The sequence below is a fragment of the Bos taurus genome, chromosome 25 (assembly GCF_002263795.3).
Source record: "Bos taurus isolate L1 Dominette 01449 registration number 42190680 breed Hereford chromosome 25, ARS-UCD2.0, whole genome shotgun sequence".
In the NCBI taxonomy this organism is placed as follows: domain Eukaryota; kingdom Metazoa; phylum Chordata; class Mammalia; order Artiodactyla; family Bovidae; genus Bos; species Bos taurus.
Window position 1 is genome coordinate 38,559,650 of NC_037352.1, and position 17,986 is coordinate 38,577,635.

Here is a 17,986-nt window from a genome sequence, read left to right on the forward strand (position 1 = left end):
TTTTAAGTTTTTTTTTAATGTCAGACACAAAAGAATATGTACTGTAGAGTTCAGAGACAAGCAAAACTAATATCAGGTGCTAAAAACTGGACTACTGTCTTCCTTGGGTAAGAAGGATTTCTGGAATTCTGGCAATATTCCATTTTATCACTTTGTGAGCATTCATTCAACTCTACCATTATTTTGTGCACTTTTCTGTAGGTCTGTTATGTATCGATTATAATGTACATTTTAAATGATGGCCAACATCTGGTAAAAATAGAATAAAGTTGTATTTATAGTGCTGAATTTAAGAATCAATTGCATATGGATTAAACATTTAACTGTTTCTTTTAAACCAAACTGTAAATGTTTAATAAGAAAATGTAGGCAAGAAATCTTTTTAAAATTTTATTTATTTTTGGCTGTTCTTGGTCTTTGTTGCTGTGCAATAGCAACAGTGTTTATTTAATAAACTAAAATTTTACCAATACAGGATGATTTCCAAGATATATTGCTAAACAAAAGACGACATATACATAATAGTTTGGGGACAGCGCTCGTGTTTTGTCAATCAGAAAGAGTAAATCAGGGACTTCCCCTAGTGGGCCAGTGGTTAAAGATTTTGCCTTCCAATGTAGGTTCAATCCCTGATCTGGGAGCTAAGATCCCCCATGCCTCGTGGCCAAAAACCAAAACATAAAACAGAAGCAGTAATGTAATAAATTTAATAGAGATTTTTTAAATGGTCAGAAAAATCTTAAAGAGTAAATAGCACACATGTATGTGTATGTACCTAGATCTCTATGAGGAGAAATAGGAATCTGATAAAAATCCATTGCCATTGGGTGAGTTTGGAGTCAGGGTTCTTGCAGGGGGCAGACTGTATTCTTGTATGTTGGGGTTTTTCTCCCTGGGACTTGGAAGCAACGAACCAGAATGAAGGACACTTGGACAGTCTCTTGCAAGGACTGACAAGTTGATTTCTGCAGTCAAGCTTTTTTATAGAAGCAGGAACAAAGAGCTCAAAGTATGCGGCCAGCAGAGCGCATACGGAGTTAACACATAATCAGTAGAAACATTTCAAGGACAGTGCGCTCTAAATGACATATGGGCTTCTCCCACAACCTGCTCTCACAAGTAACATCCCTAATTATTATTAACTCTTGGCGCCGAGCATAACCAAAGGCAGGAGATGTCTTTCTGTCCGTAGTGCAAAGCCGCGTACTTCTGGCCCTTCGCCATTTTCCCAAGGACTTTCTCCTTTTACGGCTATTTTGCACTACGCTTCCCAACATATCCTCCTTTTGTTTTTAAATTAAGCACTGTGGCGGCTAGTTGGACTCCATTGTGGGAGGCACGGAGTCTTGATTAGAGACTTCTGTATCCTATAATCAAGGACAAAAAGAGCAGGGTGATAATACATATATGAAAATATTGCTTCCTGAAAGCCAAGCTCTAGGGTCTAGAGACGATAGGGTTTTGGTTAAAGTATTGTAGAATTGAGTGCTATACAATTCTCTAGGTACCCGAACTTGAAAATTAGCAACTTGTTGTTTCAACAAATTGATGTCTAAACTTGAGTTACTTGCGAGATCCTGCAAATGCGCCTTAACCTTATTCCAAGGATATTCAGTGCTATTATAGGGCATGTTAGTCAGACAAAAAGAAGTAAAATTCCAGTGACAGCGTATACGTGTTCGGAAAGTCAGTTGCTGCATTTGATCTCCTAAGTAGATAACCACAGTTTGTAACTCATTAATTCGTGTTTGTAATTGCTGATCTATTTGAGCTTGTCGAGTCCACAGATCATGAGAGTCTTTGTGCCAAGCAGTAATAAAATCACGATTTTGTATAGAATTATGTAAAGCCGTACCAGACAAAGTTCCTACAGTCACAATGGAGATAAGGCTTAAGATGCCTGCAATAATCCACCCAATGATGCGCTTAGATCACCTAAGCCTAATTTTCAACAATACAGAAGGAAATACAGAATCAGTCCAAGGCTCAATTAAGTTTACGGGAAGCCATAACTCAGATCTTTGTTTAACTAGTGCAATGCTAGCATTGTGATATGAAATGATGTGATTAAGGCAGGTATACAATGCACATGCAGTACAATTGACAATCTTGGCTGATAAGTCAATATCAAAATGCCCTACAATAAACAAGTACGGAAGGTGAACACATGATTGAATATAGCCAGTACTATTATATAGGAAGGTATAATTAGAAGGACGAAACACACCCATAGTCTCATAAACACTAGCGAAGTGCTCTAAGGCTGCTGGAGTTTTCCAAGTGTGCCATCGCTCTGGCCCCACAATGGGGACGACAATCCTGGGTCGTGGGGGTGATAAGCCCCCTTTATACCAATTCAGCAATATGTCCTTATCAGTCCAGAAACTTGTCTTAGATTTATGAAAGCCTCCAATGCTTGATCTATTAAACCAGGAGCAATTATGATGTTCCTCCTGCTCTTCAGAACAGTTTACATTGCCAGAAACAGCTTCTCTGGAGTCATAGGAGTTCCAGTACTCTTCAGTGTCTGCTCAGCCTGATGAGTCATGTTTTCACTTGAGCCCATGTCGGGTAAGGATTCAGACGATGGCGTTTCCTCATTGGCTCCTCCAGGGTCATTGACAAGACCCTTTGTGTCAACTTCGTCACTTCCCGAGGGAGTCCGGTCTTGGGGTCCTTCTCAGTAGCGGACGTGGTGAAGGGGAACCCAGATTTCCTCTCCATCTGCAATGACAAGACCATAACCCTTGCCTAGAAGTCGTAAGATTCCTGGCAGCCACTGATTAAATTGCTTATACCATATTGGTGTATTGATTTTTAATTTGCTGTTTTTGTCTTCTGCAAAATGTCTATCTGCACGAGTGTCAGAATTATTTTTTGTTAAGTTTAAAAAATTCAGGGAATAAAGAGTTAAAGATGATAGTAATTGAGGGTTCATGGGATAAGAAGTGTATCTCCTCTTCCATATTCCCCCTTTCTGTTTTAATAAATGAGTTTTAGGTGCGGTGGGCTCTTTCAATAATGGCTTGACCCTGAGGATTATAGGGTATTCCTGTAATGTGTGTTATGTTCCATTCTGATAAAAATGAATGAAACAAATGCGAGGTGAATGCAGGTCCATTGTCTGTTTTCAAGACAGAAGGAATCCCCATAACGGGGAAGGTGAGTAAGAGTGCAGAAATGGCGTGTTTGCTGGATTCTGAAGAGACAGGTACTGCCCAGATAAAGCCTGAAAATGTATCAACTGAGACAAAAAGCAAAGAAAACTTTCCTAAGGAACAGTGAGTGAAATCAGATTGCCAAAGGGAGTTAGGCTGTTGCCCTCGGGGATTAACTCCTGAAATCATAGTACGCACGTGCAGAGGGGCGCAGACATCACAGGTTTTAATAATATGCCACGCTTCCGTGAGAGGAATATGGTATTTAGAGTGCAATCTGTTAGCATTGGTATGAAGATTAGCATGTTCGTCACTGGTAGATGTAAAAATGGGAGCTATGAGCCTGTCAACAGCATCATTTCTTGCGACCAGAGGGCCAGGTAAACCTGAATGAGCACGTATATGTGCAATAAAGGAAGGTTCCATATGTGAGCGAATTAAAGCTTGAGTCTGTGAAAAGAGAGTATATAATTCTTCATCTAGGTTGTATGAAAAGGCGGTAACAAAATCAGGAAAAAGGGAAGCAAGGTATTTGGAATCAGTATCTACATTGAAGGATAATGGTTGAAGTGACAAAAGAGCATATAAAGCATACAACTCAACTCTTTGTACTGAAGAATAGGTAGTGGGCAATTTCTCTTTGATATCAGGGCCGACAATCCCTGCTATGCCTTTCTTGTTGCCATCAATGAAATAGGTGGGTGCATTGGAAATAGGCTGGGATGCAATGATATTAGTTACAATGAATTTAGTACATTGTAGAAAGTCCCACGATTTTCCTTTCAGCAGATGAAATGAGATAACATTCTGAAAATCACTTAATGCCATTTGCATGGTCAGGTTATACTGTAAGGCATTTTGCAATTCCTTTTTTGTCAAGGGAACGTGTATTGCATATGGATCAAATCCAGTCAAAGTTTGTACACGGCTTCTTCCTGACACAATTAAGTGCCCTATTTTCTCAATATAGGATACAATTTTTTTAGACTGTTAAGTGTGTAAATATACCCATTCTATTGGGCTATGCTGAGCTATAATTGCACTGGGCAAATGTCCAGTAGGGAATATATATGAAGAAACTGGTTGATCGTAATCTAGCCGAGTTGAAAAAGATTGTTGGATGCATTTCTCCATTAAGGCCAGTTCTTCTTTGGCCTCTTTTGTTAGCTGCCTAGGGCTATTAGGGTCAGGGGATCCCTCTAAAATTTTAAATAGATTTTGTAAGGCATAGGTGGGGACGCCAACAGATGGCCGTAGCCAATTAATATCTCCTAGCAATTTTTGAAAATCATTCAGCGTGCGTAGAGATTGCACAGAAATTTGAGTTTTTTGAGGTTGGATTTTAGATTCTTCCATAACATGTCCTAAATAATTAAAGGGTGCTTTCCAGTGAATTTTATCTGGTGCTACAAGCAGGCCATGATTTTGAAAAGTAGTAGTAACTTCATTATATAACTGTTGCAAACAGAATTCAGATTCCATAGAAAGAAGTATATCATCCATATAATGAATTATAAACGCAGTAGGATATTTGTCTCTAATGGGTTGTAATAAAACAGATATGAGATATTGGCAAATGGTAGGGGAGTTCATCATTTCCTGAGGTAGCACCTTCCATTGGAATCTTTTAACAGGAGGATGTGATTTATAGAAGGAACTGAAAAGGCAAAATGTTTTCTATCTTTAGGGTGAAAAGGTATAGTAAAAAAGCAGTCTTGTAAGTCAATAATAACTACAGACCATCCTTTTGGTACCATAGAAGGGGAGGGCAATCCAGGTTGTAAGGGTCCCATAGGTGACATGGTACTATTAACATTTCTTAAATCTATTAACATTCGTCATTTTCCTGATTTCTTTTTTATTACAAAAATAGGGGGATTCCATGGGGAAAATGAAGGTTCTATATGAGCCTTTTGTAATTGTTCATTAACTAATTGCATACGAGCTGCCAGTTTTTCTTTAGTTAGGGGCCATTGAGGTGTCCATACTGGAGTATCAGATTCCCAATTGAGGTGCAGTGTTATTAACTCAATGGCCCCCATTAAAAAGGTTCATTTAAAGAAATTGTGGCTTTTGTTTGTTCAAGAAAATCCTGTCCCCATAAATTGATTGGGATATTAGTAATATATGGTTTAAGATAAGCTACAATTTGATCAGGGCCATACACTTGTAAATAGGATGCACTGACGAAAGTTTGTGTGGCATCAGTTTTATCCATTCCTAATAGTCTAGAAGGAGCCATAACCTTACCCCAATCGAGGGGCCACTCTGCAGCTCTAATGATTGAAATGTCAGCTCCAGTATCTAACATGCCTGTGAAATTCTTTCCCTGTATGCGTAAAGTAAGCATGGGTTTCTGATGTTCCTTTAATAAGGTGGATAGTGCAGCAGTAAGGTTGGTACTGCCAAAGCCTCCCTGCCGAATTTTATCAGATGCCTTCATTGGTTTAACATATGGCAAAAGTAATAATTGTGCAAAACGTTCCCCTTTTTTAAGTATGCATTTCCTGTTTTCACAACATTTACCATAACATGTATTTCCCCTTCATAATCTTCGTCCACAACACCGGTCAAAACCATTAAACCTCTCATTGTGCAGCTACTACGTCCCAAAATCAGTCCCACTGTCCCAGGTGGAATCGGGCCATAATATCCAGTGGGAACTTTGTGGGGGTTGTATAATTCTATTAGTTCCATGTCATAAGGACTAGGTATATCAATGCGAGCACTCTTAGATGTAGCTGCTTGTAGCGTCATAACGCTAGGTCCTCCTTTTGTAGTGGGGCTAGAGGATGGCCCCTTTATCAGTTTCCCTGTTGTTTTTGCTGTGCACCGGGGTTCAAAGTGTTTCTATCCTTATCAAATTTAGAATGACATTCATTCAGCCAATGAAACCCCCTTTTACATCTTGGACATACTCCTGGGGGTCTCTTCCTATTAGAAGTAGTAGTATTTTTTCCGGCTTGTGTTGGCAGGCGACATTGTTTTTTCATATGGCCGGGCTTCCCACAGTTAAAACATTTGGTATTAGCAGCCTTTTGTACATTAAAGGTTTCCAATGCTGCTAATTTTGCTCTATGGGACATAGACCCGATGTCCCTACATGCTTTCAAATATTCCATAAGAGAGCCAGTCTCTCGAATAGGTCTGAGCACGGATCGACATTCCTCATTAGCATTTTCAAAAGCAAGTTGTTTTAAAATAATATTTTGTAAAGTCACATCCTTAATAGATTTCTCAATTGCATCCTTTAATTTTCCTATAAATTGAGAATATTCCTCTTCATGTCCTTGAATAATCTTAACAAATGAACCATCAGAGTTAGTGCTATCAACCTTTGCTTATGCCCTGCAGGCAGTTTCTTTAATGAAATGTAACATCTAAGGGGTAATATTAGCTAGTTGCGCAATCATATCCACCATGGCTCTTGTTCCAGTGAGTATATCATAGGTTAAATTGGCAGGGTTACCATGAGATTGCTTGTCAATCATCAGCTGTCAGGCCTCATCATTAACCCACATTGGCCATTGCAGTAATTGGTGAGGATTTAAAACCATCTTTGCTACTTGAAAAAAATCATATGGCATCCAACAGTCAGCCCATCCTCTGAGAAATTCTATACAGTAAGGAGAAGTAGGTCCATACTTTCCGTATGTACCTACCATGTACCGTACAAGTAGGTACATGCTTTCTTAAAGCTAGACAACATGCCAAAATCTAGATTAGCCCAAGTATTTTGGTCTTGGGCAGGTTGATTAAATTACATTGGGAAAGCGAAAGTTCAAGCAGGCATCTCCCAAGGAGGAGTGAAATGATTAGTATGAGCAAAGTTAGCAATTGCTGTTACAGGCGGAGCAGAAGGAAAAACCTTAGATTTGGGCTGTCCGTTGAATGAAATGACCTCCGTTCCAAGTGGCTTCAGTTTTGACATATCCTGTATATATATGTCTCTAAGTTGTTTTTCTAAGGATTGTGTCTGATTGAGCATAACATTCTTATATTTCAAAGCACCTTGCATATCTTCTTCCTTAAGCTCATATTCATGTAAAGATCGAATAGTTTTTACTTCCAAATCAACGTTATGCCCTTCAATTTGTTCTATGATAGCCTGTATGAGTGACCATGTAACCCTTGCCGATATGCTCACAAAATATTATTTTTAACCCTTTTCCATACATCAAGATCAAGCGTCCCCTCCTCCGGGAACCATGGTTTATGTTCCACTAGTATATGATAGCAGTCATTCAACTGATCTCTTGAAACATTAACACCGTTTTGTTTCAAAAAATGATGCATTATAGAAATGAAAGGAATTTTACTGCTATGTTGTCCCATCCTGCTTACCTCTTTCTGCAGGGGCTGGTCGCTTTGTTCAGCCTTTCTCTCAAGTCCCTGTTCGGGCGCCCCTTGTTGGGGTTTTTCTCCCCAGGACTTGGAAGCGACGAACCTGAATGAAGGACACTTGGACAGTCTCTTGCAAGGACTGACAAGTTGATTTCTGCAGTCAAGATTTTTTATAGAAGCAGGAACGAAGAGCTCAAAGTATGCGGCCAGCAGAGCGCATACGGAGTTAACATAATCAGTAGAACCATTTCAAGGACAGTGCGCTCTAAATGACTCATGGGCTTCTCCCACAACCCGCTCTCACAAGTAACATCCCTAATTATTATTAACTCTTGGCGCCGAGCATAACCAAAGGCAGGAGATGTCTTTCTGTCCGTAGTGCAAAGCCGCGTACTTCTGGCCCTTCACCATTTTCCCAAGGACTTTCTCCTTTTACAGCTATTTTGCACTACGCTTCCCAACATTGTATACCCTTTGAAATTTGAGCCAAGTATTTTGTATTTTTAAAAAGAAGTAAAATTAACCCTTAGTTACAAAAATAGGTAGCAACATGGGAAGTGTATGTAACTCAGTGTTAATTGGGAACAGCAGGATAGAAGACCATGTATTCTGCAATGCTATGATTTTCTGTGTAAGTGGGCAGAAGAACACAAGAAGTCTGTGTAGCTGGATTTTGCTGTCCAGAGCTTCTGTTGCTGAACATGGGATGGTGGTGGTGATGCTGAGGATGCGGATAAGGATGAAAATGTCTACCCCCACCAGTTACACCAGTCAGCCCATCCTGAGATCTTCAGTCTCCTGGCCGCCCCTTGGTTCAAACTGGGGAAACATGGAGGGAGCAGGAACCTCCCTCTCTTCTCTCCAGGGAGCCATCTGCCAAGCTGCTTTGGGCTGTTCATCCCCCCCGGTTCAAGTCTACCCCCAGCTCTTGCAGCAGACAGTCTCTTGATCGCATCAGGGTGGTGGCTTCCTGTCCCCTTGGCCCAACAGTTTCAGCCTCTCTCAGGACTACCCCAGTCCCAGGTCCCAATTCCCTCTCCAGCCTTCTGAGACCATCAGGCTCCTTAGGTGCCCCAGCAGGCAGAGAAGATCACTAATGAGGCCCTGGGGCTTTGGATCCAGCCAGATCCTTAAGTGGGCCCTAGAAGATCTATTAAGCGTCCTTTGTCTTGTTGAGAGTCCCTGGGAACAGAAGTTGGATGATGATGAGCGAAGAGGGAAAATGAGGAGGTGGAGGCTGTAGGCGCCTCACTTCCTACAAAACTCCTCTACAGTCTCTGCTGCTTCCCCATCATTTTTATTTGCAGAGGAGCTGCTGTTTGATCCTGGCCTTGAATGAGTAGATTTCCAGGTGGGGAAAGGATATTCTGACACGGAGAAGGATGCATGAGGTCAGGGAGGTCGGAGTGGCCGGGGCACGTGAAGGTGGCTGGGGGGGAGCTTGTGAATAAGGGGCAGGGACAAAGGATGGTGGAGAGGAGGCCAGAAAGTTGTGCTGGGTCCACGTTGTGATGGTTGGAAGTTGTGCTTCTTCCACCCAGAATTTGAGCCACTTTCTGCACGATCCCAACTAGATCGCTCCCTCTGTCAGGAGTCATGGCTAAGATCATGGCTAAGGATCAGAGGGTGGGCCATACACCCAGCCAGCCAAGGAGCTAAGGATTGAATGCAGCTGGAATTTGGGGTCTGGGCTTCCCCTCTAGATCAGTCTCCACATTCTGGTCTCTTCTCCTGGGATGCCAGGGAAGAGGGCACCTCATGGGTGCAGGTGGTGGGGACCAAGTGCCAAGCTCGTGCTAGAATTCACCACCTGAAATCCATGCTTGCAGTGGAGAGAAAACCCTGATGGGGTGGTGAGGAGGTGAATCTGAGGTCCAGAAAGCTGGGGATGTAGGAGGTTCTCTGTCTCTCCCTGTCTCTGGCTCTGCCTCCCTCTGTGTCTGTCTCTGCATCTCTCTTTTTCTCCCCTCTCTCTGTCTCTTCCCATTCTTTCCTCTTTGTCTCTGTTTCTCCATCTCTCCCTCTCTTTTTCTCTGCTCCGTCTCTCTTAGCATCTCTCCCTTCCTCTGTCTCTCTCTGTGTGTCTCCTCCCATCACTCCTTCTTTTTCTCTCCTTTCTGTCTCTCTCTGACTCTCCCCTTCTCTTTCTCTCTGCTCCCTCTCTCTCTGTAAGCCCAGAGCCTGGTGAACATCCTGAGCTGGGGACATGGCCGAGCGACACATTTTCACCGCTCACCCGTCTGTGGCCCCTCGGCAGGTGCAGCCCTGCCCATTTCTGGTCTTGCGTCTCACTCTGCGGCTGCCTCTTAGCCTCTGGGTCTGCTGTTTTCTTCCTCCTTCCGTGCCTTTCTATTTCCCCTCGTTGGGCGGGATGGGGGACAGGTGAGAGCCCCAGAGAAGAGTAGGTGCCCCCATTGAAGAGCACAGACTGCAACCAGCCAGCCCCGGGGGTCAGATCCTGATTCCAGAGGACACTGTGTGACCCCCTTCAGCAGCTCAGTGTCTGTGAGTCTCGGCCTCCTCCCTTGTATATAAGCAGTAATGATGATGATTATGGCTCCATGGTGGTCTCATGAATATTAAACGGTGCACACTGAGCACTGAGGATACAGCCTGCCCCTCATGAGGACTCAACAAATAGCAGTAACATTGCCCCCGCAGTGGTGACTTCAATGCTGTCCCTCACACCCATCTGTGTTTGCAGGGAATGGTGTCGGGGGGAGGGGGCAATGCCAGTGAAGAGTCAGGTAGGGTCAGGGTCTCTGGACAACTTCCCAGGAGATGGTGGAGGAAGAGCTGGGGCCAGGGGGTGGGGAAGAGAGGCCTGGGCCCCGGCTTGCCAGCATTTCCCGCCTCAGAATCAGAACCAGAGCAGATGGCAGAGGCAATGCTGACCGACCCACGGCACGCGCTGCCGCCCCGGTCCACACGCGGCCTCTCCTCTCTCCACGGCTTACCCCACCTCTCCAGGTAACTCCCCATCCAGAGCGCTTCAGCAGGGCCGAACGTGCCAGATACACAGGCAGCAGGAAGCAAATGACAGGACGAAGCTTGTCTTGATGTTCTGGTATTTTTTCCAATGCCACCTGCTATGGCAGAGGCTGCTGTGCCAGACACTTGACATCCATCGTGAAAACCATTCTCTGGGGTTGGGGAAGGCTGCTGGGGCTCCCAGAGGCTCAAAACTCTCTCTGGGCTCTCTCCACCGGCGAGACGAGAAGCCTGGTGTGTGTCCTCACACCATCCTGGCTTCAGGAGGACAAAGGAACTAGACCCTGATACCTGGGGGTACTCGGGCCACAGAGAAAAGACGTGACTTGGGCAGCATCACAGAGAGGACTAGAAGGCAGATCTCCCTCCTCTCCCCGCCTACACCCCTGTTATCTGAGCACCGCCCCCCAAAATTGAATGATGAGGCAGAACACGTCCAAAAAGGCATGGCACACAAGTGTGCAAATGGACACACAAACACACGGGTGTAGCTAAGTAAAGCTATATTGATGAGTACACTGGCCTCAGGCCCCTCTAAGATCCATAAAGGGACATCATTATGTTTCCTTTACTGATCCTAAATTAGACTGACCTCTTACAACTTCTTTATGGATTCCTAAAACATCAAAATATCTTTCAAAAAATGGCTCTGCTTGGGAGTAAAAGCATAAGCACAAACTCATCTTTTGATAGAACCATATAGTATCAGAACAGGAAGGAACTTTCAAGACCATCTGGTCCAACTCTGTTATGTTAGGGGTGAGGAAACAGACAAGGACGTGTTGTGACCAGCTTAGTGGATGGTCATGGATTTCATGGTTCACAGCGTGCTGGCTGTTGGTCTGGATTCTATAAAGTGACCTCAGGCAGGAGGAGAGGAAACACTGGTTAGATATGAAGAGACAGCTCAGGGATGCTGGAGTGTCCACATCAGGATCAGCCTGACTGGGTGGTTTGATATGTGTCAACGGATGTCTGCTGTGCTGTTAATGTACTTAATTGCCTTGGAGCAGTGATTGGACCCAGCCAGGTAGGGCTCCTTGGGAAAGGTGAGCTTGAATTGGCCTTCAAAGAGGTGACATTTTAAGAATTGGGAGTGTATGGAGAGAGAAGAGGGGAGGAAGAGTGTGTCTCTTGTTGAGATGGCAGGACAGTTGAGTTCAGTTCAGTCATTCAGTCGTGTCCGACTCTTTGCAACCCCATGGACTGCAGCATACCAGGCTTCCCTGCCCATAACCAACTCTCAGAGCTTACTCAAACCCATGTCCATTGAGTCGGTGATGCCATCCAACCATCTCATCCTCTGTCGTCCCCTTCTCCTCCTGCTTTCAATCTTTCTAAGCATCAGGGTCTTTTCAAATGAGTTAGTCCTTGCATCAGGTGGCCAAAGTATTGGATTTCAGCTTCAGCATCTGTCCTTCCAATGAAAATTCAGGACTGATTTCCTTTAGGATGGACTGGTTGGATCTCCTTGCAGTCCAAGGGACTCTCAAGAGTCTTCTCCAACACCACAGTTCAAAAGCATCAATTCTTCGGCGCTCAGCTTCCTTTATAGTCCAACTTTCATATCCATACTTGACTACTGGAAAAACCATAGCTTTGACTAGATGGACCTTTGCTTTTTAATATGCTGTCTAGATTGGTCATAGCTTTTCTTCCAAGGAGCAAGCGTCTTTTAATTTCATGGCTGCAGTCACCATCTGCAGTGATTTTGGAGCCCCCAAAAATAAAGTGTCTCATCGTTCTCATTGTTTCCTCGAGAGTTTTGCCCAGAGGATGCACTGGTCATAGCAAACACCCTCTTTCAACAACACAAGAGGAGACTCTACACATGGACATCACCAGACGGTTAATACCTAAATCAGATTGATTATATTCTTCACAGCTGAAGATGGAAAGACTCTATAAAGTCAGCAAAAACAAGACCAGGAGCTGACTGTGGCTCAGATCATGAACTCCTTATTGCCAGATTCAGACAAATTGAAGAAAGTAGGGAAAACCACTAGACCATTCAGGTATGACCTAAATCAAATCCCTTATGATTATACAGTGAAAGTGACAAATAGATTCAAGGGATTAGATCTGATAGACAGAGTGCCTGGAGATTCATGACATTATACAGGAGGCATGGATCAAGACCATCCCCAGGAAAAAGAAATACAAAAAAGGCAAAATGAGGAGGCCTTACAAATAGCTGAGAAAAGAAGAGAAGTGAAAGGCAAAGGAGAAAAGGAAAGATATACCCATTTGAATGCAGAGTTCCAAAGAATATCAAGGAGAAATAAGAAAGCCTTTCTCAGTGATCAATGCAAAGAAATAGAGGAAAACAAGAGTGGGAAGACTAGAGACCTCTTCAAGAAAATTAGAGATACCAAGGGAACATTTCATGCAAAGATGGGCACAATAAAGGACAGAAATGGTATGGACCTAACAGAAGCAGAAGATATAAGAAGAGGTGGCAAGAATACACAGAAGAACTGTACAAAAAAAGATCTGCATGACCCAGATAACCACAATGGTGTGATCACTCACCTAGAGCCAGACATCCTGGAAGGTGAAGTCAAGGGGGCCTTAGGAAGCATCACTACGAACAAAGCTAATGGAGGTGATGGAATTCCAGCTGAGCTATTTCGGATGGCAGAACTGACCCTTTTTGTAAAAAAAATGAGTTATAGTTGCTTTAACATGTTGAGTTAGTTTCTGCTGTACAGCGAAATGAACCAGTTATACATATATCCATACTTTTTTGGATTTCCTTCTCATTTAGATCACCACAGAGCACTGAGTAGAATTCCCTGTGCTATACAGTAGGTTCTCATTAGTTTTTTGTTTTATACATATTAGTGTATATATGTCAATCCAAATCTCTCAAGTCAACCCACCTCCCTTACCGTCTTAGCATCCATACATTTGTTCTCTACATCTGTGTCTCTATTTCTTGCAAACAGGTTCATCTGTACCAATTTTCTAGATCTCACATATATGCATTATTGTTTGTTTTATGCATTATTGTTTGTTTTATGCATTAATCGTTGTTTTTCTGACTTGACCTTTGGTACCGGGGTGGGGAGATGAACAATGATTCTAGTAGGTTTTGGGGGGGCATGGGGGGCATTGCCCTGATGAAGAGATGACTCATTGGGAAAGATCCTGATGCTGGGAAAGATTGAAGGCAAAAGGACAAGAGGGTGGTAGAGGATAAGATGGTCAGATAGCATCACCAACTCATCAGTGGACCAAATTCATCAACAGACGTGAAACTGAACAAACTCCAGGAGACAGTGTAGGACAGGGAATCCTGGCGTGCTGCAGTCCACAGGGTCACAAAGAGTTGGACACGACTTAGCAACTGAACAACAATGACAACATTGACCTTGAAGATGATTGACTGCATGGACCCCACCTGAGATGAACCACAATGTGGATTTCAAATGGCCAGGAGCGTTTGCAGAGAGGAGGCCACAGAAGTTGGGGCAAATGGGTGTTGTGAAAAGGGTGGAGACTCTGACTCTCTGTCAGAAACCCAGGTTAGGGACGTGGTAGGGACACGGAAGCAAATGTGTGGGAGAAATGAGGCTTGAGTAACTAACTCCATCACTTAACAATTGTTCGGCCCAGCAACAAGGACAACTCGAATCTTTGGTTCCAGGAGGCTGAATTGAGTGGTGTTGCCATAACAGCCGTGGAATGAGAAGATGACACCAAGCCTGCCTGGGGGCCAGGAGTCTTCACCCACATGGGACGTGACTTGTGAGTTCCTCCTTGAAGGAAGAATGGAACCTCCCATCTTTTTTAGGAAGATGATGCCAGGACTCCAGGGCATCCTGAATGAGCAAGACATGAAGCTGGATGGCACACTGCTGAGGACTTTGTGGACTTAAACCTGAAGGTAAGAAGGGAGAGTTGGTATCCATCCTTTCAAAGGGTCATTCCCATTGGTGGTACAAAAAAGTGGTTAGAAAGACGCAGCCAGGAGCAGGAGGGCCAGGCAGGCTCCATTGGGATCATTCAAGGGAGAGAAAACAGGTGTCCGGGGAGAAAAGATTCTGGAGGCTGTCAGTAGTGCTCAGCAGGGCACGATGCCCTGTTGTACTTGAAGGAGCAGGAGAGGGAATTCACCGGCCATGCCTTCCTGGTTTCCAGTTTCAGAGCTGGACCAGTTCCATCCACAGAAGGAGAGGGAGTTTGGGTCTGAAGTAATGCAGTGAGTTCAGGACTGGTTGGGTTGGAAGTGCTGGTGGAATGCCTAGGGCCTGACGCTAAGAGAAGGGAGTGGGTCGTGAGAGAGATCAGGGACTCACTCAAGTCAGAGAACAGGATGCTGTCGCTCAGGAAGGCTCATCACAGTGCAGAGGGGATGGGCCATCTTCCCTGCCTGTTTTATTCCCTGTAACTGCATCAGAGGGAAACAACAGGCCTGGGGCTACCAGGTGTTTGTCCTGAGTCCTGCCAAGAGAAAGGAATGGAAAATAAAGACAACAGAACACAGAGGCTGTGGCAGGTCAGAGAGGAGGACATGAGTCTTACAGCAGGGATCTAGGAGCTGTGACTTCGTGTAAGGGAGGAAGGTGGGGCCTCTGAGAACCGGAGACGTTAATGCTGCTCAGGGTCAGCCGGTGGAAACAGGGGCCGCTTCAGTCTTCTGGTCCAGGGTTCAGCCCCACCATATGAGTTGTCATCACCATAGGCTGGAACCCGGGAGGCTGGCCCCGGGTTACAGATGGTGTGGGGTTTAGAAGTCTGGATAGAACCAGAGGGCAGTAGGCAGGTGTGAAGGAGACCCCTGGGTGCATGGAAATGCAGTGGGGCGCAGGAGGCCAGAAGGGAGGGTGGATCGTGGCTCCAAGTGTCTTGACTTCCTGGAGGACGTTGGGCTGCAGGAAATGAGGTGGGAAACACTGGGTTGGGGAGAAAGCGCTGCATCCCTAGGGTGGGTGCAGGAAGGGGAAGCAATGGACGGGCCAGGGAAGGCAGTGAGACAAGCCAAGAAGAGAAGGCCCCACTGCTTCTTGCCCAGGTTCTGACGATGAGCCACTGGCCTGAGTCCAACTGGAGCGCCCCATGGGAGTTCGTGATCCTGGGCTTCTCGGGGTGGCCCCCAGAGCTCCGGGCGCTGCTCTTTGCCCTCCTCCTGCCGCTCTATCTGGCCACACTGACGGGGAACCTGCTGATCGTGGGCCTGGCCGTGGTGGATGCCGCCCTGCACACCCCCATGTACTTCTTCCTGGGGGCCCTGTCTGCCGTGGAGGTGGCCTATACACTGGTGCTGACCCCACCCATGCTGGCCGGCTTCCTTCTGCCGCCCGGGGGCCAGGCGGTGGGCCTCTCCACCTGCGCTGCCCAGATGGGCCTCTTTGTGGCACTGGGGGGCTCCGAGTGCCTGTTGCTGGCAGCCATGGCCCTGGACCGCTACCTGGCCATCTGTCACCCCCTCTACTACCCCCAGCTCATGACCATGGGGCTCTGCTGGTGCCTCCTGGCCTGCTGTGGCCTGGGGGGCTCTCTGCTGGCCTTGGGCCTCACCACAGCCATATTCCAGCTGCCCTTCTGCCACGGGGGCCTGGTCAACCACGTCTTCTGTGACCTCCCGGCGGTCTTGGTGCTGGCTTGCGGGGACCGGGACCTGCAGGAGCGCGCCCTGCTGGCGGCCTGCCTGCTGCTGCTGGTGCTGCCGCTGGCCCTCATCCTGCTCTCCTACACCCGGGTGCTGGCGGTCATCCTCGGGGTTGGTGGGGCCACAGGCCGCCGCAAGGCCTTCAGCACCGTGGCGTCCCACCTGACGGTGGCCGTGCTGCACTACGGCTGTGCCACGGCCATGTACGCCCGGCCCCTGCGCAGCCGCTCCCTGGAGGAGGACAAGCTAGTCTCGCTCATCTACATCAACCTCACCCCCCTGCTCTACCCGGCCATCTACACACTGCGGAACCGCGATGTGCAGGGGGCGCTGTGGCGGGCCGTGGGCCCCAGGACGCCAGGTGCTGCCCACCAGGCCAATGTCACCTAATGCTGATGCCAGGAGGGGTCTCTTCTGAAATCCCCTCTCCTGGATGGAAACCTCACATTCCAGAACCATCTATGATTCCCCAAGGCCCACTAGACACAACCTGGAGGCAGCAGACAAGGACCCCAAAATCAGGCTCCAGCCTAGTTCTTCTGCTTCTATGGACATTTTGAGTGGATAGATCTCTCTGAGGGGGGTACAGACCTGTGCACTATAGGGCCCTCAATGGCATCCTTTGTCTCTACCCACGTGGCACACAGCACTCCCCTACCCAAGATGTGATGATCCAAAGTGTTGTCACACATTGGCAAACATGCCTTGGGGACAAAGTCATCCCTGGTTGAGAACTACTGCTCTGAGTCATAGCCACACGGTATCTTTGGAAAAGGAGTGAGTACTCACGTAGGAGAAGTCTATGGCAGCACTGTTTATAATAGACAAAAACTAGAAATGATCCACATGTTCATGAACACAGAATAGATATAAACAGCCTGTGGCAGGACTACCCAGGCGGTTCAGTGGTTAAGACTTTGCCTTCCAATGCAGGGGGTGCAGGTTTGATCCCTGGTTGGGGAGCTAAGATCCCACATGCCTTGTGGCCAAAAAACCAAAACATTAATCAGAAGCAATATTATATTAAAAAAAACACTTAATAAAGAATTTAAACAATAATCTACATTTAAAAAATGTTTAAAAAAAAAACCCAGCCTGTGGCATGTTCATGCAGTGGAATACTACAAGCAACAAAAAAGAATGAGGCACTGCTATTGACAAAAAAATGAGAACAACACAGATGTAATAGTGTAAGGAGCAAGACGCAAAGAACACACACTGGATGCTCCCATTTAAGCAAGGGCCGATGACAAGCTCATGTGTGGCTTTTGATGTCGTGGTGGTGGTTAACTGGGGGAAGGGTTTAGAACACATACTGGATGCTCCCATTTAAGTAAAGGCCAATGACAAGCTCATGTGTGGCTTTTGATGTCGTCGTGGTGGTTAACTGGGGGAAGGGTTTGGGTTGGCAGAGGGCACAGGGAGATTGCCTGGATGCTGGCAACATTCTATATGCCGACTTGGGTGGTGATTCCATGGGTATATGTATGTGCAAAACTTCATCAAGATGCGTCCTTAAGATCTGTGGAGTTTGTTTTATGTGAGATGAACTGCGACTGGTTCAAGGCATTCACCAAAATAAGCTTCAAATTGTCACACTTGTACTCATACTGCTTCGTGCTGCTTTTTTCCATCTATGAAAATCCCTTGTATAATTCAGCAGTAAGTCCCATCATCATACCTGCTGTAGACTGAATGTGTCCCCCCTACCCTGCAATTCACATGTTGAAAACTGCTCCCCATTATTAGTCTGTTATTAGGAGGTGGGGGATCTCTAGAGTTGATGAGGTCATGAAGGTGGAGACCTCACTAATCTCATGAGTCAGATTAGTGCCTTTATGAAAGAGACCCAGGGACTTCCCTGCTGGTCCAGTGGCTA

At 45.7% G+C, this 17,986-nt stretch overlaps 1 protein-coding gene and 1 long non-coding RNA gene across 2 annotated transcripts; one reads left to right on the forward strand and one right to left on the reverse strand.

Moving 5' to 3' along the window:
* Positions 1-377: 377 nt before the first annotated feature.
* LOC132343882 (uncharacterized) lies at positions 378-7,960 on the reverse strand. Its single transcript, XR_009492892.1, has 2 exons — positions 7,503-7,960; positions 378-2,724 (listed from the first exon to the last, which is right to left on the reverse strand). It is a non-coding gene; the product is annotated as an uncharacterized lncRNA (long non-coding RNA).
* Positions 7,961-15,519: 7,559 nt separating this feature from the next.
* Positions 15,520-16,497, forward strand: OR10AH1 (olfactory receptor family 10 subfamily AH member 1). Its single transcript, XM_002698157.3, has one exon. The coding sequence runs from the start codon at positions 15,520-15,522 to the stop codon at positions 16,495-16,497; it is 978 nt and encodes a 325-aa protein (XP_002698203.1).
* The last annotated feature ends 1,489 nt before the right edge of the window (positions 16,498-17,986 follow it).

Bases quoted from the DNA above. Each gene is read 5' to 3' on its own strand.
- OR10AH1 (XM_002698157.3), top strand. From the start codon at position 15,520: ATGAGCCACTGGCCTGAGTCCAACTGGAGCGCCCCATGGGAGTTCGTG.